Source organism: Solanum dulcamara, chromosome 9 (assembly GCF_947179165.1).
Source record: "Solanum dulcamara chromosome 9, daSolDulc1.2, whole genome shotgun sequence".
NCBI lineage: Eukaryota > Viridiplantae > Streptophyta > Magnoliopsida > Solanales > Solanaceae > Solanum > Solanum dulcamara.
The window spans coordinates 8,061,359-8,078,492 of NC_077245.1; the positions used below are offsets into that span (position 1 = coordinate 8,061,359).

At 33.3% G+C, this 17,134-nt stretch overlaps 2 protein-coding genes across 2 annotated transcripts; both read right to left on the minus strand.

Moving 5' to 3' along the window:
- Positions 1 to 1,496: 1,496 nt before the first annotated feature.
- LOC129904608 (uncharacterized) lies at positions 1,497 to 11,678 on the minus strand. Its single transcript, XM_055980173.1, has 7 exons — positions 11,264 to 11,678; positions 10,888 to 10,986; positions 10,624 to 10,665; positions 10,258 to 10,387; positions 10,002 to 10,103; positions 8,373 to 9,793; positions 1,497 to 2,110 (listed from the first exon to the last, which is right to left on the minus strand). Exons 1-6 carry the CDS (start codon positions 11,576 to 11,578, stop codon positions 9,729 to 9,731), a joined length of 753 nt encoding a protein of 250 aa, XP_055836148.1. The 5' UTR covers positions 11,579 to 11,678; the 3' UTR covers positions 1,497 to 2,110; positions 8,373 to 9,728.
- A 1,243-nt stretch (positions 11,679 to 12,921) lies between these two features.
- LOC129904609 (uncharacterized) lies at positions 12,922 to 16,341 on the minus strand. The gene is made up of 6 exons (XM_055980174.1): positions 15,951 to 16,341; positions 15,700 to 15,798; positions 15,285 to 15,326; positions 14,973 to 15,102; positions 13,340 to 13,441; positions 12,922 to 13,246 (listed from the first exon to the last, which is right to left on the minus strand). Exons 1-6 carry the CDS (start codon positions 16,173 to 16,175, stop codon positions 13,182 to 13,184), a joined length of 663 nt encoding a protein of 220 aa, XP_055836149.1. The 5' UTR covers positions 16,176 to 16,341; the 3' UTR covers positions 12,922 to 13,181.
- Positions 16,342 to 17,134: the final 793 nt, after the last annotated feature.

Below are 17,134 nucleotides of genomic sequence, written 5' to 3' on the forward strand. Positions count from 1 at the left end.
TGAATTTTTCTTAACAAACTCTGCATATTCAAAGACTTGCATGACTCCTTCAAGTTGAAAAGGATAAAAAAAGGAGTTATCTAACTCGATTATGAAGGTGAATAGAACAAAATATTTACCCTACGAATTCCAGGTCGTCTCCTCTCCTCTGAAACAAGTAGTGTTTCCCACATACTAGATGATACGATACAATGTAACCCAAGGAAAGGTTGTCTGCAACCCCCCATCTCAAATGCACCAGATAACATAGATCATGAAGTCACTCTGTTGAAATTAACATCTGTGTTCTTGTTTTTTGTTGTACAAGAGATTTCATCCATAACATGGAGATGCAGATAAAACTTTAGCATGATTATGTTGTTTCAATCACCATTCTCAAATTAACTAATAGACAAATAAATACAACAACAATTATGCCTCAGTCTCAAACAAGTTGGGTTGGCTATATGAATCCTTAGTGACCATGTTACTCTATATAAACTCACCTCAGATTAATATTACTCAACAACATACCCAATGTAGTCCCACAAACCAATATTACTCAAAATATAAGTATTAGAAAAGTTCATTGCATTTTCTAGTGGCGTATAAATTTTTGAAAGGCTAAACTCTTAGAAAAGCTAAGGACGTAAAGTAAAAGTGCTAACATGATTAAAACATATCATCAACTAAGGTATCACCTATATAAATCTTTTTCTTCCATTGCACCTCATCTTTCGCTAAATTTGCATGGATCTCAAGAGATTCAGGACTACCTCATCTCCTTTTAACACCTTTATTCACCATAGTTTCACATCCACAAACTTGTGCATTTAGTAGTTGACGCAGGTCATGACCAAACCATCTCTAGCGACCTTCTCAAATTTATCATCGATGTGTGCTACTTGAACCTTCTTGCGAATGTGATCACTTCTAATCTTGTCTAGTCTTGTATAACTGCACATCTATCTTACATTATATTCTTTAAGATGCACTAATTGATGAACATCGATTTTAGTTAACAGTTTATACATATTCAAAAGGGTTGTAGCAGTCATTTCTTATCCAAGGAGAAGATGCTCAGCTACAATCAGTAATTCAGGAGCGGATCTAGTTTATACTATGTGGGTTGCGAGAAACCCAGTAACTTTTGTTTGAGCCCTGTATTATATTGAGAATCTGTTAAATATATAAGAAAACTGTTAATTGGGAACCCATTACTACAAGGACCTGTCAGTACAGCGGCAAAGCTTGAAGCAGCAAAAGCTTATCTGCTCTCTTTGATGAGGGTTCAATTCCCCTGAGGCACTATATGTGCCCTTTTTACACAAAAAAAACACGCCGACCTTTAATTTCTCTCTCTCTTGTTTTATATGAAATTGGTAAGAAGTAAGAACCCATAAACTTCAAATCTTGGATCTGCCTATGTCAGTATTGATGAATTTTTGTTCATCAAGTACATACCCCAATGTAAATACGTTAATATACCTATGTATGCGTAGTATGCACAAATGAGATTTGAAAAACAACACAACTATATCAACCACCTAAAACATACATTTGTCTTTACAAATAGTAGAAGTCAAGTCATAAAAGAAAAGGATAGTTGACACTACATATTCATTCCCAAATGCCGAAAATACTAGTCAGGAAGTTAATTGATTCATTCTCCCACTTGCAATTTGGCAGTCTCCTTAAAATGACATAATATGTGAAATGTGTAGAATTTAATAGGACAGCCCCAATCAGTAAGCACACATAAAAACCAAATCTTTATCAAGGCTGAGAGTTCCACTTTGTGGGGATTCTCAACTATTGCAAGTAACCCAAAATTTCACAAGGCTTTAAAGAAAGAGAGAACTGTATAAAACCAGCAGTAGATGTTCATAAATAAATATAACTAGTCTCCAAGCTGAAACATCTTGTCCCTGTGTGGATCTAAATAACTTGGAAGTGAAAGAGTAACCTCTGTGAATCCAGGATATCTATTCTGTGCTTGTTTTCACAAGTGGTGGATTTACATTGTTTTGTTTTGGGGGAATTGCCATCCTCATCTTTCCAAATGCTTTGTGTGCCCTATTATTTTTTTTACACTTCATATTTTATCCTTGCCCCCACTAAACTCCTCAACCTACAAATATAGTCAAACTTGTCCACTTCTGTAAATTTTCGAAATACGATAGCTGATGCATATGATTAGCTGAAATAAAATACTGATACCTTGTTTGACTTTTACTACAAAGGAATTTAAAGAGAAGAAAAGCACCGGTAGCTTTTGTAAAATATTACTGAAATACTGTATAGTGAATTCATAACATGTAGGACTCTTGAGCTTCTATTATGAACTTTATCAAAATAAAAATGTGTCCTGTTTGCTCTTTCTTTATTTTTGTTGTTCATTTCAGCACTCTTTATGATTATATTTCATACACAATTGTGTTGCCGTCTTACAATGTAAAATGAGATGATCCAAATTTTTACGCTCTCCACTCCCACCACCACCCCACACACATGCATATGGAGCACCAGCTGATGCAAATAATCTTCCAGTCTTAAATTTTATGATAGAATGTCTTCAAAATAATTCATCCTTCCTCATCCCTCATCTTACACGAATCTTGGCTAGTGTGTGAAGGATGTTGTTTGAAAGCACCTCAAGCAATATCTAGAATTCACTTACCTCCCAATCCTGCAAATTTCTCCCAAACCTCTCAAGTCTCACATATCTCCCATACCCTTCCGATCTGTTATGTTTTCACCTCCCGCAGACTCAAGATCCTGCATATATTTGAAAATAATCCTGAGCACACCTCTCCACTCCACCTATCATCACAGGCTAAATTTGCTTCCGTCCCCAACTTTAAAAATGCTACTACTTCTAAAGTCTCATCTTCCCTTCATGATATTTATCGATAAGTCACAAAGGAACACTAATGCAATGGTCCTCGTCTCCCTACCTTGTCCACAATTTTTTGCTATCATCCCTCCACATAGCCCGCTACTTAGTCTCGAAACTCCACATCCATTTTCCCACAATGCCTTCTTGAACAGTCAAAGACTCTTCACCTCAACTCAAATCCTCCCCATTTTTTTTTGATAAGGTAAGATTTTCTGTAAGAGACACCAAGGTGGTTCAAAAGGAAACAGAACTCATACATAGACCAAACGTACAAGCTATTATTCTTTCCGTCCTAATAATTCGAGAAATTCCATGTATTGGTCTATACTAACAAACAGATTGCTATTACACCAGAAAGACAGATTATGCAAACGTTTATGTTTGACTCTAGAAATGTGAATCCTACGCCCTCCAATGCATGCTTTGTTCCTCTCCATTTTCTTTGGGAAGTGATGATTTCCAACTATCCAAATTACGAATTCTAACATTCTACTGTTAAGTTCCATAAAAAATTCCTCAAACCTCTCCAGCTTCTTGTCACATTAGTCTGTGTACGGAAAAGTAACATTTGATATATGGGAATGCCCTTCCTCTCTTCGACAAGTATCTCCCTTGTAATCTAGCTAGTATCTTCTCAAGTCCCAACTCTATCAATTATTAGGTTCCATAGTGTGTCTTTGTACAAAGCTCCCAATGAAAAACCTACGTAGATGGTAGCTAGGGAGGTCACCAACTCTACAATCGAACATTTGAGGTAGTTGTACAATGGTGTCGACCTCCCTTGTCTAAGGTTAATCGTGAGCTCTGACATATGAGGATCTGCCATATAAGTACGTGAGTTGTGAAGCATCAACATCACAAAATACTAGTGCATCATCGCCATAAAAGATAAACCCCAGTTCTAAAGGTTTCAACATGAATACGGCACATATGAATTAGACTAGTTCTAGGGACATTGCAAACTTCATTACTATTAAGTTTACACATTTGTTTAGTGAAGAGGACATAGAGGATAATGATGTAAAGTTATGTTAGCAACAATCCTATGCTTAAGCACTAAAAATTACCCCCTTTGAGGGTATATAAATCGCCTTTCTTTATTTTTGTTTTTAAAATTGCAAATCTCACCCCTATATATATGTGGCAAGTAGAAGTTACATGAGACCTCAAGAAGAAAGTTTCTGTTTTGATTTAAAAGAACACTAGTCAACTGGATGCTTATATTGACGATATGAGCATGAAATAATTCAGCAGCTAATGGATCCTTCCTGAATAGGTTTAACACAAACGAATTCCATGAAGATATTGCTCAACAACGGATTAATGAGATCCACAACTAACTTAATTTGGATTCTTTGATGATATCCCGGTGTCCTTTTCTTACATTTTTCATAAGGTAAATTAATTTCACTCTACTTGGGCGGAACTTGCCCGTATACAAGTAGTAAGCCTGCGAAAAAATATGGTAATCTACGAAAGACACCCAATCTTCAATACAACAAGGAATATCATGGGTTCACCAAATATAAATAAGGATAAGAGGCTACTACTCAAATTCACAAAACTCATAGCTCTCCTATCTCTCTCTCCAAATAACTCACATAAGTGCTAATGGACCAATTATCCAAGTCCTACACCTTTTCCTCCTTCTACCACAACTTCAACTGAACATCAATTCCTTTACGGTGCTTGGCATCACCCATGACAAGCCAACCAATTAAGTATTTCCCACCATATCCCGGTGTCTTTTACGGTCCAACTCACGCAAAAGAATGGAATTCTAGATATTAAGGACTTTTTTCTACCTTCTGCTTAATGAATTATTATTTTTTTGAAACTGGCAATGTCAACTTCTGCTTAGTGAATTTAGGTTGATACCCTACTTCACCTTTGATGCTCTAAATTTTCAATTGTTTTAAAAAGAATTAATAATTTAACAAAAAAATAAAAACATTATTCTATATGCCCCAAAAGCTGAACTTTTCACAAACATTAAGAAAAATGCTAAGCACGAGAAATGTACATGATTATGGATATGCAGTACAATTATTTCTAAAATGAATCATTTGATTTTGTTTAAGAAGACACGATATTATATATATATATATATATATATATATATATATATGAACCCCTCTTTGCCAATTATCTAAAATTGAATTTGAAAAAAACAAACTAACTCAAATTAATCTTTGTGAGAAAAACATTTTTAACATCGTAGCAGGTGTGATAAATTATCAGAGTGTAGTGTATTGCTGATGCACCATACTAACAATATGGAGGTGAAAACTGAATAGCAAAAGAGTAATGACCAGTGTGTAAGTGGCATCCAAATGAGCACTAAGTGTCTTTAAAGACTTTCTCCGGCACCTTGCAATCCCATCTTGTATTACCCTCAAGCTATGCATGCAATTCTGCCCCAATCTTACTGCACATGATGCAGCCTCATTTCTGAACCAGGGGGGAGGCACGAAAAAAAGGCATTTTGCAAGGCAAACGACAAGGTTACTAGAAGTAGGGAGCAGAGTTTAGGAGTACATAAGAGGCTGTAAAGGCTGATGAAGGATATGAGGGTTGGGCAAAAGAAGAAGGGGGTGGAGACTCTCGAATATATGGGATTCTTAAAGATTAGTTGATTACATTACTGAAAAGTCCAGATTGTCTCCTTTTAAACAAATTAAAGATCAGTCAAGTGCAATAATCCAGGGTTTGAAATTAAGAAATAGCTTGAGGAGAAAAGGTGCATGTTGTCCTTCTGAAAACTCTCTTATCAACACCTACAAATTGTACCCACTCAACTTGATCTACAAGTTACAACAACAACAACATACCCAATGTAGATGATCTAGTAGTTCAAAATTATTTCTAGCTCCCTTTAGTAACTGTATTCATATAATAAGGAGTAATCATTTAGAAGATAGACAACCGTACATACTTGTTAGGTGCTCGACTTGCATATTTTAAAATCATGAATTTTCGTTTGTGCTGAGACTCCTGAAGGTCATTTTTGAAGCTACATCTGCTTTAAAAGGCTAATGTGCTTAATCGGACCAAAGAGAAGTTGGCAGACCACTAGAGGTACAAATAGAATTGAACCACCAAGGTCTCAGATGTTTTATATCTGCATCAATACTTGACCAAGCAAGATGTCAGAGACCACGAGAGGAGGAATTAGAGCATGCATGAATGGAGGACTAAGAAGACAAGTTGCGTAAGTAAATAGCTCACTCTACTCATACAAATTTAGGCGTACACATATAGCCACATTATGAATAGCATTTTTTGTCAAACTACCAATGAAACGACGCATATATGTTCATGAGATCAACAAACTGAGATCTATGAAACCAGAAACCTAGTGGGAAGCGTTCTACAGCCAAGTGGACCTTGGAAGGACCGATAGTCTAAACCTGGTTGATATATGCAATCTAGGAAAGCAAATTTAGAAAGTGATATATAGGTATGGAAATTTTTTTCCTAAACAAGTAGGCCTAGATAACCAGCCCAATCCTATTGCTGCCACAGGAGATCAATCAGTTTAGACTTTAGCATTTGCAATAGTGTTGGTGAATAATATTTGAACAAAATCGGTAAATGTAGACACAAGAATTTGCTTAGCAAGCAAATATGAGCAAAAACCTTTTCTACTGTGGGTTCAGAATAACATGAATCACATGGAAAAACTAAGGACAAAGAGTAAATGCCCTAGAATTATAGTATAAAGTAGTTGAGTCAATAGATTGGACTACTGGTTGTGCATGCTGTACTCACTTACAAAAAAATAACTGATGGCAGCCTTGTCTGTAGGAATTTAATGCCAAAACTGTTGAAATTGAAACTGGGATATTAGAATTTTATGTGTAAAATGATAACATGGATATGAAAGAAACATGCACACACGCTGTGGACTGTCAATTCCTAAGTAGCCCCAACCCTAGGATATAATGATTTGGCAAGGAATTCTGTGTTGCATTGACTGAACTACTCGGTTGTCCAAATACTCAACTGCTAGCATTGGCCCGTTAAAAAATATGTTTGTACATAAAAGGTTTATCTTTCGTTCCTTTGTAAATTTTTGATACACCTATGAGGTTCCAGCTTGATACAAACCAAGTTGCATCAAGGCCATTCACAAGGAGTCAAGTTCAAGATCTCCAAGCTCTACAAGGACTATTCATGAAGATGGACGTACTTTAGCACACTTTGATGCCATCCCAGGGGTTCCATGTCATGAAGATTGCCTTGGGGGACAAAATGGAAGGAGAGAGTGCTGACTAACCATGAGGAGAAACATATGGACCACAAAATCTACATGCCGACTGTATCCTGGCCGTAAGTCAATATCAATCGGATGCGGCAGGGAATGGGATAGAAGCCATGTACGGACCGCGGAATGCACATTCGGTCCGTACCTCAAACCATATGTCAGAAGATGGTCATCGCCAGTTCAGGTCCTTAGATGCTCCAGCATGAGGAACAGAGTACGAGCCGCAGAATACACATATGTTCTCATGTGACTCATACAATCAACCATTTATCAGATGCAAAGAATTGCAGCTACAACCTACAGAGCCACATGCGGAGTGCAGGTTGCCACATACGGCCACATGTCCATCGCAAGTCAGAAGTGGCAGTGCGTTTTGGAATGTTTTTGCAACTTCTGAGTGCCACTTTTGGGCATTTATGTAATAAGTTGGCCTACACTATAAATAGCTGAGATTAGCTCATTTGGACCTAGTTTTTGATGAATAGTGATATTGTTCTCTTTGAGAGCTTGGTGAGAGCTTGTGATTGATTCTTGTTCGAGAATTGAGTTGCAAGGTGAATGTCAATTCTCTTGAGGTTCATCTAGGGTTTGGGTGCTTGTTTTGGTTCAATTAACTGGAGGTTTTAGCTAACTAAGAGCTTTAGTTTTCAATTAATTCCATACTTGTGTCTTTCTATCTATCTTTTACTTAACGGAAAAGGGTCAAATATACCCCTGTACTATTAGAAATAATTTAAATATACCCCTCGTTATACTTTCGATCCAAATATACCCCTCCCATTATACTTTTGGTTCAAATATACCCCTACCATTATAATTTGGTTCATGAAAAAATGGACAGCAAGTGATAACTTGCAAGGCTTCCCTACGATTGTAAGTCTACCTCATGCCTTTTTTCTTATAACCGTGATGTCGGACCAACTTGCCTATACCTCAACTAATTTCACGGGATACCTGTCACCTGCCACCAGCAACAAGTACCAGATAACTCTATTTACCGAGGCTAGGACAGACTCTTAAGTCCTCTTAACAAACAAAGTTATTCCTCCCATCTCCCATCACCACAAAAATACGCATAGATAGACACAGGACTAGCAGAACTCCCTATTTGTTCAATTCACCTAAGCTGCTAACACTTGTGGGCGTTGCCATTATACAATTACATTAGTGAAAGCGTGAAATAGAATACCATAATTAAACACTTGAACAAAGTAAATTAGGAAGTACCTTGAGTGAGCGGGATCGGAGCCCATTGCACCTCACACTGTAAACGGGTTGCAGTGGCCAAAATGGGTACTGCTGCTTTCGTACGTTTGTTTTTAATAATTTTGACTTAATCGCAAAAGAGTATCCATACAACACTACAAGTGGCAATTGAGCCCTCGTAAGTTGCAAATAGGGATGACAAAATCTACGTATAAAAGCATGATTGACTCACTTATTTTATTAACTCGGTCTATTTTGACTTGCTTAATTCAGTTGATTTTAAAACATGATTGATATGGAACTCAAATTGACCCGTGTGAAACTTTATCGAAATATTTTTTTAGGAATAATACATAAATATGGTCTTTAACTTGGCTTCAACCGGTAACTATGACTTTTAACTTTACTAGTGCACAAGTAGACACTTTAACTATTCAAAACTTGAACAAATAGACACATTCGTCCTACATGGCAATTTTGTGTCCTATGTGGCGTCCTACGTGTACATTGTCACGTAGGACACGTGTGTCTACTTATTCAATTTTATACAAGTTTAAGTGTCTACTTGTGCACACCTAAAGTTGGAGGATATAGATGCCAACTGAAGTCAAGTTAAAGGGCATATTTATGTATTATGCCTATTTTTTAGAAAAAACATGCTTTTTATTTAATATAGTCATAATAAGGAAAAAAAAGTATCAAGTACTCAAATAAATGATAAAGAAAATAAACAAAACATTTACAACATCACATGCAACAATAACAACAACATACCTAGTGAAATCACACAAGTGGGGTCTGGGGAGGGGAGAGTGTACGCAGACCTTACAACAACAACAACATCACATGATATAACGTTATTGATTTTTCCTCTTTAAACATTGACCCTTTTGATTTGCTCTCTAGTCTCTACAAGCCACACATTTAAATCTAACGAAATGATCCAACAATGAGATATGACCTTTTTCCCATTAAAACAAAACTAGCTAGGAAGAGTTACAAAGTTTTAAAAACGAAACAAAATATGGATCCAATTATAAATATTTTGCATGTAAGAGGGTACCCATTGGTTGGTCAAATGTGATGTATTGCCAATATTTGAAAATTAAATTTAAGCATATTAGTGAAATTGAACAAAGATTCTCTTTAACCAAGAGAAACAAATCAAGGATGTGGTAAAATAATCGAATGGCATACTGCCATAAATACAATAGCATGGCCATGCTTCTGTAACTTTTCTAATAAGGTATAGATTTTTTCTTCCCTAGAGCGTTAAAAAACTAATTATTCAAAGCAATTTTATTTTAAAAATTTGAAGGAAGAAATACTTCCCAAACAAGGAGCTACCACATAAAAACATAATTTCATCAAACTTGATCACTTGTTAATCTCTGCTTGCACTTTCTCAATGAAACTAAGCATGCTCTCTAATCCTTTCTCATCTGAAAAAGAAGAAGATGGTATTTGTCATTGTTGTTAAACAACAAGGGCTACACAGAAAATCTAAGTTGCTCGAACTCTCCAAAAATGTTGTTGCATCCGTGTCGGATCTTCTAAAATTGCACTATTTTTGAAGGATCCAACACGCACCTATGACAATTTTGAAGAATCCGAGCAACATAGCAAAAAATAAAATGTTTAGAGGTTTACCAAATCTTGGTATAGTGTGGCCCTTAGGATGATGAATGACCAGTGGATCAACATATGATTCCAACAGTTCCATCCCATACGTCTTTAGGAAGTCTTGCTCACCTATAGTATATATATGCAGTGAATATAAGTGTAGAATTTTCATAATACAAAGGGTGTATTTGTTCGTAACAAAGTTATAGTACAAGGTGTTTAGTGTAGTTAACCGTGAAACATATATACAACGTGCTTGATAATTTGTAGCGACAGAAAGTACCTAAGAAGTGAACGGAAGGGCATGTAATTGCTGGTGAATAAGCTTTTTCGGCCAGTGGTTTATGCTGCATTTTAGCACCTCCAATTATTATCAGATATTTTATTTTGGGCACCTTTGTAAGTCCCACTCCCTGCCAATATCACACCAAAATAACCATCAAAAGCTGGATAAGTGACAAGAGGAGATTGCTCAGATGGTAACCATATGACACTTTCAATTGTGAGATTGTGAATTAGAATCACCAAACAAGTAAGATGGGTGGGAGCTCCTAATGAGTATTATGATTCAAATTGTGTCAGTTTCATTTTACACACAAAAGAAGACATCAACTATATGGGGAAAACATTTCTAATGCCTAGTGTTTACCTTATCCTGCAACCCAGGCAATGCTCCAGAAAGGATTGCCCCCTGAATTGTATCAAAAGGCAGAGAATATTACTCAGAATCAGATTGTGCAAGTTTCCTATAAAGATTACAATTTGAAATGTGAAAAATGAAAAAGAGAAAAGTACTTGAAAGAGTATCAAACAAAATCAATATCAATTTTTTTCCAAAATAAACCCAAATTTATATCCAAACATCGAATTAAGATAATAAGGAAAAATACAGAAAAAAAAAATTAAAACATACCTGGGAGAAACCAAGAAGACCGTCGAAAGGTCCATGCTTAATCATACACGCTTCTATGTATGCAAGACAATTTTCAAAATTCTCATACTCTTTCAATTCCTGTATTTCAGAACAACAACAATTATAACATAAAATTAAATAAAAAATTAATCCTAACTTTTTTGATAATTAACCGAATTCACTTTTTTTCGGATTTCTGATACATACCAAGAAGCTGATATATGGCGATATGATACATAACTCATTTTCATTAAAAGAATCATTGCTTGAAATTTTTGAAATTTTTATAAATGGCACGAAATAATTAAAAATATAAAAATATAAGGTAATTTGGTAATTTTTGTTCTTTGGAATTAAGTTGGTAAGAAGTAATTACCTTATTAAACTGGTACCATTCATAATAGGGAGGGTCAAAAATGCCCTCGACTTCAGATTTGCCTTGAGAGGGAAAAGGTGCATCAACAAAAACGAGATCCAGTTTATCCACCACTTGACTAGTTGGCCATTTACTGAAAATTTGCTTCTTCAGAATTTGGCCACTAGTGCGAAATCCATGAAGGCAAAGAAATCTGGGTTTCCTCTGATTGGTGGCGTGTGATGTCTGCTGATGGATATTCATGTGAACAAGTAACGATCCTTCGTTTGGACACAGATTTTTGACGAAATTTTTGGTAAATATCTGCTTACTCATAGAATTTGTGAGAGACAAATTTCAAAATCTGTAGAAATCTCTCTCTGGGCCAAAAATATAATTATTGGTTTTTTATAAAAATTTAAAATGTATCTCAAACTTTTAGATTTTATATATATTTATTTATTTAGCACCCTACCTATTTTGGTCACTATATCTGAAATGGCATGTTAACCGTGAAGATAATATTCTTTAAGATTATATTAAAAAATAGTTAGTTATAATTGTTGTTATTATTATTTACTTCATTTTTTTTATATTGATGAATTTTTGTAACTAATTGTAATTTGATAAATATAATAGCTAGTAATTATATCATTAGTATCATTTTTTATTGAAATATTAAGTTATGTTTTTATGATAATTTATTATCTAGTTCATTATAAAATGATAATTTTGTGTCAAACTTATAGATTTTCTTATAAATTTTTTAATTTTATTTTTTTTAAGAAAAAAGTGAAATATATATTTAAAAATTTATGATTAAATGTAGCAAGAAATGTAGCAAACGCTAGCTAAGATATCATTCTTTTATTTTAAGAAAAAGAAATATAGCAAACGCTTTCTTGGAAAAAAATTGTTGCATCTACTTTAAAATTGTTATACAAACAAAAGCACAAGCCTAATTTTTTACTCAAGTGATATACTTATTTGAATACCTTTACCCACCTGGACTGAGGATAGAGTTTGTGGTGATATCAAAATTTTTATTAAGAGAGTTTAAAATATAAAAGTAAATAAATATATAATAAAATCAAGAAAACTATATATAGAGAGGAAAAAAAATTGACCTTATATATATCATTTACATAATTTTTTGTCAACCAATTCTTATAAACCCCTTGTTTTAATAGCTGATTTAGAGCATAATTTATGAATTCAAGGGAATTCAAAAGGTTTTATGTAGACTATAATTTTATTAAGAAATTCATTACTTATTCGTAATTATATAATTATGAATTTAATTATTGTGATATATTTTAATTTAAATATCAATAAAAATTTATAAACTTTAAATCGTGAATTTTGCGACACTCTAGCCCTGGCCCCATGTGGGATTTTCTCTCATATTCTAGTCACGTGAATTGGTTTGACAAGCAAAAAGCTCTAACAATATGAAGTTCAAGAATAAACCATTTCGAACTTCATAAATTTTTCGTGTGGCTTAAACTGCATATGGGGTATGATGACATATTTACATGTATTTTATCAGACAAAAGTCATTAATAAGAATAGTTCAGTAGTCCTTGTGATTTTTAGCCTCGCTCTAAGTTCTTGCAAGAATCAAAATATTGTTGATTGTTCACATTTTGAGGCAATCCCGAATGCAATTTTGGAACGAATTGCAAGAAAAATATCTAAAAGTTTGAACTGATAAAGATTTAAAAATAATCGAATGACATACTGCCGTAAATACAATAGCATGGCCATACTTCTGTAGCTTTCTAATAAGGCCTAGTATTTTTCAATTTTCATTCCTACATTGTAAAAAACTAATTATTCTGAGTAATTTTATTTTTAAAAAAAAAAAAAAAATAGGTGGAAATTATATTGTCCCAAACGAGGAACTACCACAAACAAAAAAAGGTTTATCAAAACTTGTTCACTTGTTAATCTCTGCTTGCACCTTCTCAATGAAACTAAGCATGGACTCTAATCCTTTCTCATCTGAAAAAAAAAATAAAAAAAAATTAATAAATAACATGGAATATAATTAATATTAAATGAAGTTAAATTAATAAAAATGTTAAAAAGGCTTACCAAATCTTGGTATAGTGTGGCCCTTAGGATGATGAACGACCACTGGATCAACACATGATTCCAACAGTTCTATCCCATACTTCTTTAGGTAATCTTGCTCACCTACAATAACCATTAATAGCCAGTGAATATCGTATTATTTTTATTTTTTAAAATAAAATTAAAAATAAAATTTTAGACATTGTTAAATCACTTAAAAGTTATTATAGATAATTGTTAATAATAGATATAATTGATCGCCTGAAAATAAAACATACAACCTGCTAAAACATATTAAAATATATTTAATTTTTTTTAAAGTGCATTAATTAGAAGATCCGAATTTTCAACATGTTGGCAGCTGAACCCCACCCCCCTAAAATAGGCACGTTGAAGTCATATCAGTATGGGTGTTCGTGGTTTGATTTGGGTCGGTTATTGATTAAAATCATAACTAAATTAATTTAATCAGTTTTTAAATGTCTAAAACCATAACCAAATCAAGTAAAATAATAACCATCGGTTTGGTTATTGTCGGTTTGGTTCGGTTTTTCGATTTATGACTAGCCGGGACAATTCAAATATTCTCTCTCCACATGCTTCAAATTTCTTATGAAACTCTTTTTTCTTCACGGCTCACAAGGGCGAACTTTGCTGTATATTGAGGGAAAAACATATTGATGGCAAATCAAGTGGACTAAACTTACAACGCAATTTAGATTTAAAAGAACAAGTCAAACAGAGGTTCCAAAATACAAACAACTTTGTCCATTAAAATGAAAAAATTACATATTTAAACTAAACTAACTAGAGAATACATAATATCATCAATTTTATCTTTAATTAAATCATGAAAATTAATAATTAAAAGGTATAAAATATCTTTTAATTATTTATGAAAAACTAATATTATACATATAAATAATTATAAACTTTATGTATATAATTATCGGTTTGGTTCGGTTATTTATTCAGTTATTTTTTACTATAACCATAACCAAATCAAATATTATGATTTTTTAAATTTTAAAACCAAACCAAACTAAATGTCGGATTTTTTATTCGATTTGATTAAGTTTTCGATTTAATTTGGGTTTTAACCAAAACTGGGAACAGCCCTAGTATAAGTTTGGATTTTTCTAGCTTATTCTAGCTTTAATAAGTCAATTAAGAAAACCTCATAACTGCAATTAGTTATGACACCAGAATTTAGGCGTTATTTGGTTACGGGGATGGAAGTTGGAATATCTCACACGATTAGTTATCTACATATTTTAAATAAAATAATTAAGTCTTTGAAATTAATTAATATCCATAAGCAAATATGGAATAAAATAATTTGTATTTTATTTCGAGATTGATATATATACCAAGGCATATCCTCTAAAATTCCTCCAAACAATACTATGGTCACGAATTCGGTGAAATCAAAGAATTAAAATTGATGTATTAATTGATCTAATTAAGCTGTAATAAGTTGGAACTATGCATTGTGTTTATCGACATGCCTTTTACAAATACTTAATTTGTATCGTTCCATAAATTTCTTAACAAATTCAATTTATTCGAGGCACCCCAAATTGACCAGAATCTATAATTGATTTATCCTAGTTTTGTCAAACTTCTTGAAGAAACGTGTAGGGAGAGAAAGTACCTAAGAAGTGAAGAGAAGGGCATGTAATTGCTGATGAATAAGCTTTTTCGGCCACTGATTTATTCTGAAATTTAGCACCTCCAATTATTATCAGATATTTTATTTTTGGCACCTTTGTAAGTCCCACTTCCTGCCAATATCACACACCATGTAATCATCAATAACCACCGTTAGTTAGGAAAGTTAAATTAAACACGAATGATTATGACATTAAGATTCGAATTGTCACATTTCGATCCCTGACCGTCTCTCTCTAGACACAAAAAGAACTAATCAAAAGAAGAAATGGGATAAGAATTTTAATTTGTTTACCTTATCCTGCAATCCAGATAATGCTCCAGAAAGAATTGCCCCCTGAATTGTATCAAAAGACAGAAATACTCAAAATCAGATTGTGCAAAATTATTTTTTCTGATAAAAATAAATGTAATATCACAAATTTGAAATGTAAAAAAAAAAAAAAAAAAAAAGAGAAGTATTTGAAAGAGTCAACTATCAAAGTCATCCAGAATCAACAAGAAATGCAGACAAGGAAGAGAAAAGAAAAATTAGTAGTACTCCATATGATTACTTTTAAAAGCATCAAACCTCAAATGAAGAATTTTATTCAACCTTTGACCTGAAATAGTGTAAAGTAATGTCTTTTTGCTTTGAGAAAACAATTCTTTTTATCAAATAAAACCAAAATCAAATAACGAATAAGAGGGGGCATAAAAACATAACATACCTGGGAGAAACCAAGAAGACCGTCGAAAGGTCCATGCTTAATCATACATTCTTCTATGTATTCAAGACATTTATCAAAATTCTCATACTCCGTAAATTCCTGTATTGAAAAACAAAAACAGTTATATAAATATATATATATATATATATACACCAAGTTGTTGATTGAAATGAAATTGAATGTCAAAGGTTAAAGGCTATCTGATCCGATTAACGGCTTGATAAAAAAGGGGGATGGGAAAAAGAAGCGACCTTATTGAATTGGAACCACTCGTAATAGGGAGGGTCAAAGATGCCTTCAACTTCAGATTTTCCCTGAGAGGGGAAAGGTGCATCAACAAAAACAAGATCTAATTTGTCCACCACTTGAGTTGGCCATTTATCAAAAATTTGTTTCTTAAGAATTGCTCCACTTGTTCGAAACCCATGAAGGCAAAGAAATCTGGGTTTCCTCTGAATGGTACCTTCACTTCCCATTTTAGCAACAAATATATATATATATATATAAGGACTCTGTTTTGTAAATTTAGAGAAAAGTTGCGCAAGTATAGGAGGAATATATAGAGTGAAGGACAAAGGACGTCGTGCCTGAATTTTTATAGGCGTGGGTTTGGGGAACGCGTAGTGTGAGTTGTCTCACGGGATTTGGGGCTCGTGGGATATAGCGTGGACGGTGAAGCTCAAAGAGAAATTGAGACGGCTTATTTTTTAGAATTTAGGTAGCCAATCTCTAAGCATTGTTTCTAGGTTTTTTTTTTTTAAAAAAAAAATGTATATTATATGTCGTGTTTTTTTAATAAACTTTTTTTAAAAAAATACTATTAATTGTGAGAGTTTTTATGATTAGTTTATATTTATTTATTTCTTGATTATAATCTCACTTCATTAGATATTTAATCTATTGAGATGATTATAATCTTAGAGAGCAATAATTATTAAGGATAAAATGGGGAAAATAATTAGTTTTATACTAATTTTTAAAGTGATAAATAATTTATGAAAAATGATCATATTTGTGCCTTTATTCTCAGAAAAAAGTTATATCTATTCATTGTCATACTTTTTTGATATTTGCATCGTCATTCAACTTTGAACACATATTTGCTCTTGAAATATTATGTTCGTATCACCATTTTAATTATCCTATATGACACTTACATGGTTGCCTTTTGTCGAATATTTTACTAAAATTAAAAATTGAACTCTTAAATATTCTACCGATAAATGCCATAAATGGTTCCTTATTTATAAGAGCAGCTCTAAAATAGCCCCTTAAATATATACATATCGGGTTTATTGCTTTAATTATTCGGAAACCTATCAAGTTTGGTCTCTGTCAAATTAAATCTTTTATTCATTTTTTCCAGTTATTCCCCTCCCCTCCCTCCCTACTTTTTCTTAAAATTACTCCTATGAAAAGAAATCTAACCTCAACA

Bases quoted from the DNA above. Each gene is read 5' to 3' on its own strand.
- LOC129904608 (XM_055980173.1), bottom strand. From the start codon at position 11,578: ATGAGTAAGCAGATATTTACCAAAAATTTCGTCAAAAATCTGTGTCCA. The intron at 10,388-10,623 runs GTAAACACTAGG...TGATATTGGCAG, and splicing joins TGCCTGGGTTGCAGGATAAG to GGAGTGGGACTTACAAAGGT. The intron at 9,794-10,001 runs GTAAACCTCTAA...CTTCTTTTTCAG, and splicing joins CCACACTATACCAAGATTTG to ATGAGAAAGGATTAGAGAGC.
- LOC129904609 (XM_055980174.1), bottom strand. From the start codon at position 16,175: ATGGGAAGTGAAGGTACCATTCAGAGGAAACCCAGATTTCTTTGCCTT. The intron at 15,103-15,284 runs GTAAACAAATTA...TGATATTGGCAG, and splicing joins TATCTGGATTGCAGGATAAG to GAAGTGGGACTTACAAAGGT. The intron at 13,247-13,339 runs GTAAGCCTTTTT...TTTTTTTTTCAG, and splicing joins CCACACTATACCAAGATTTG to ATGAGAAAGGATTAGAGTCC.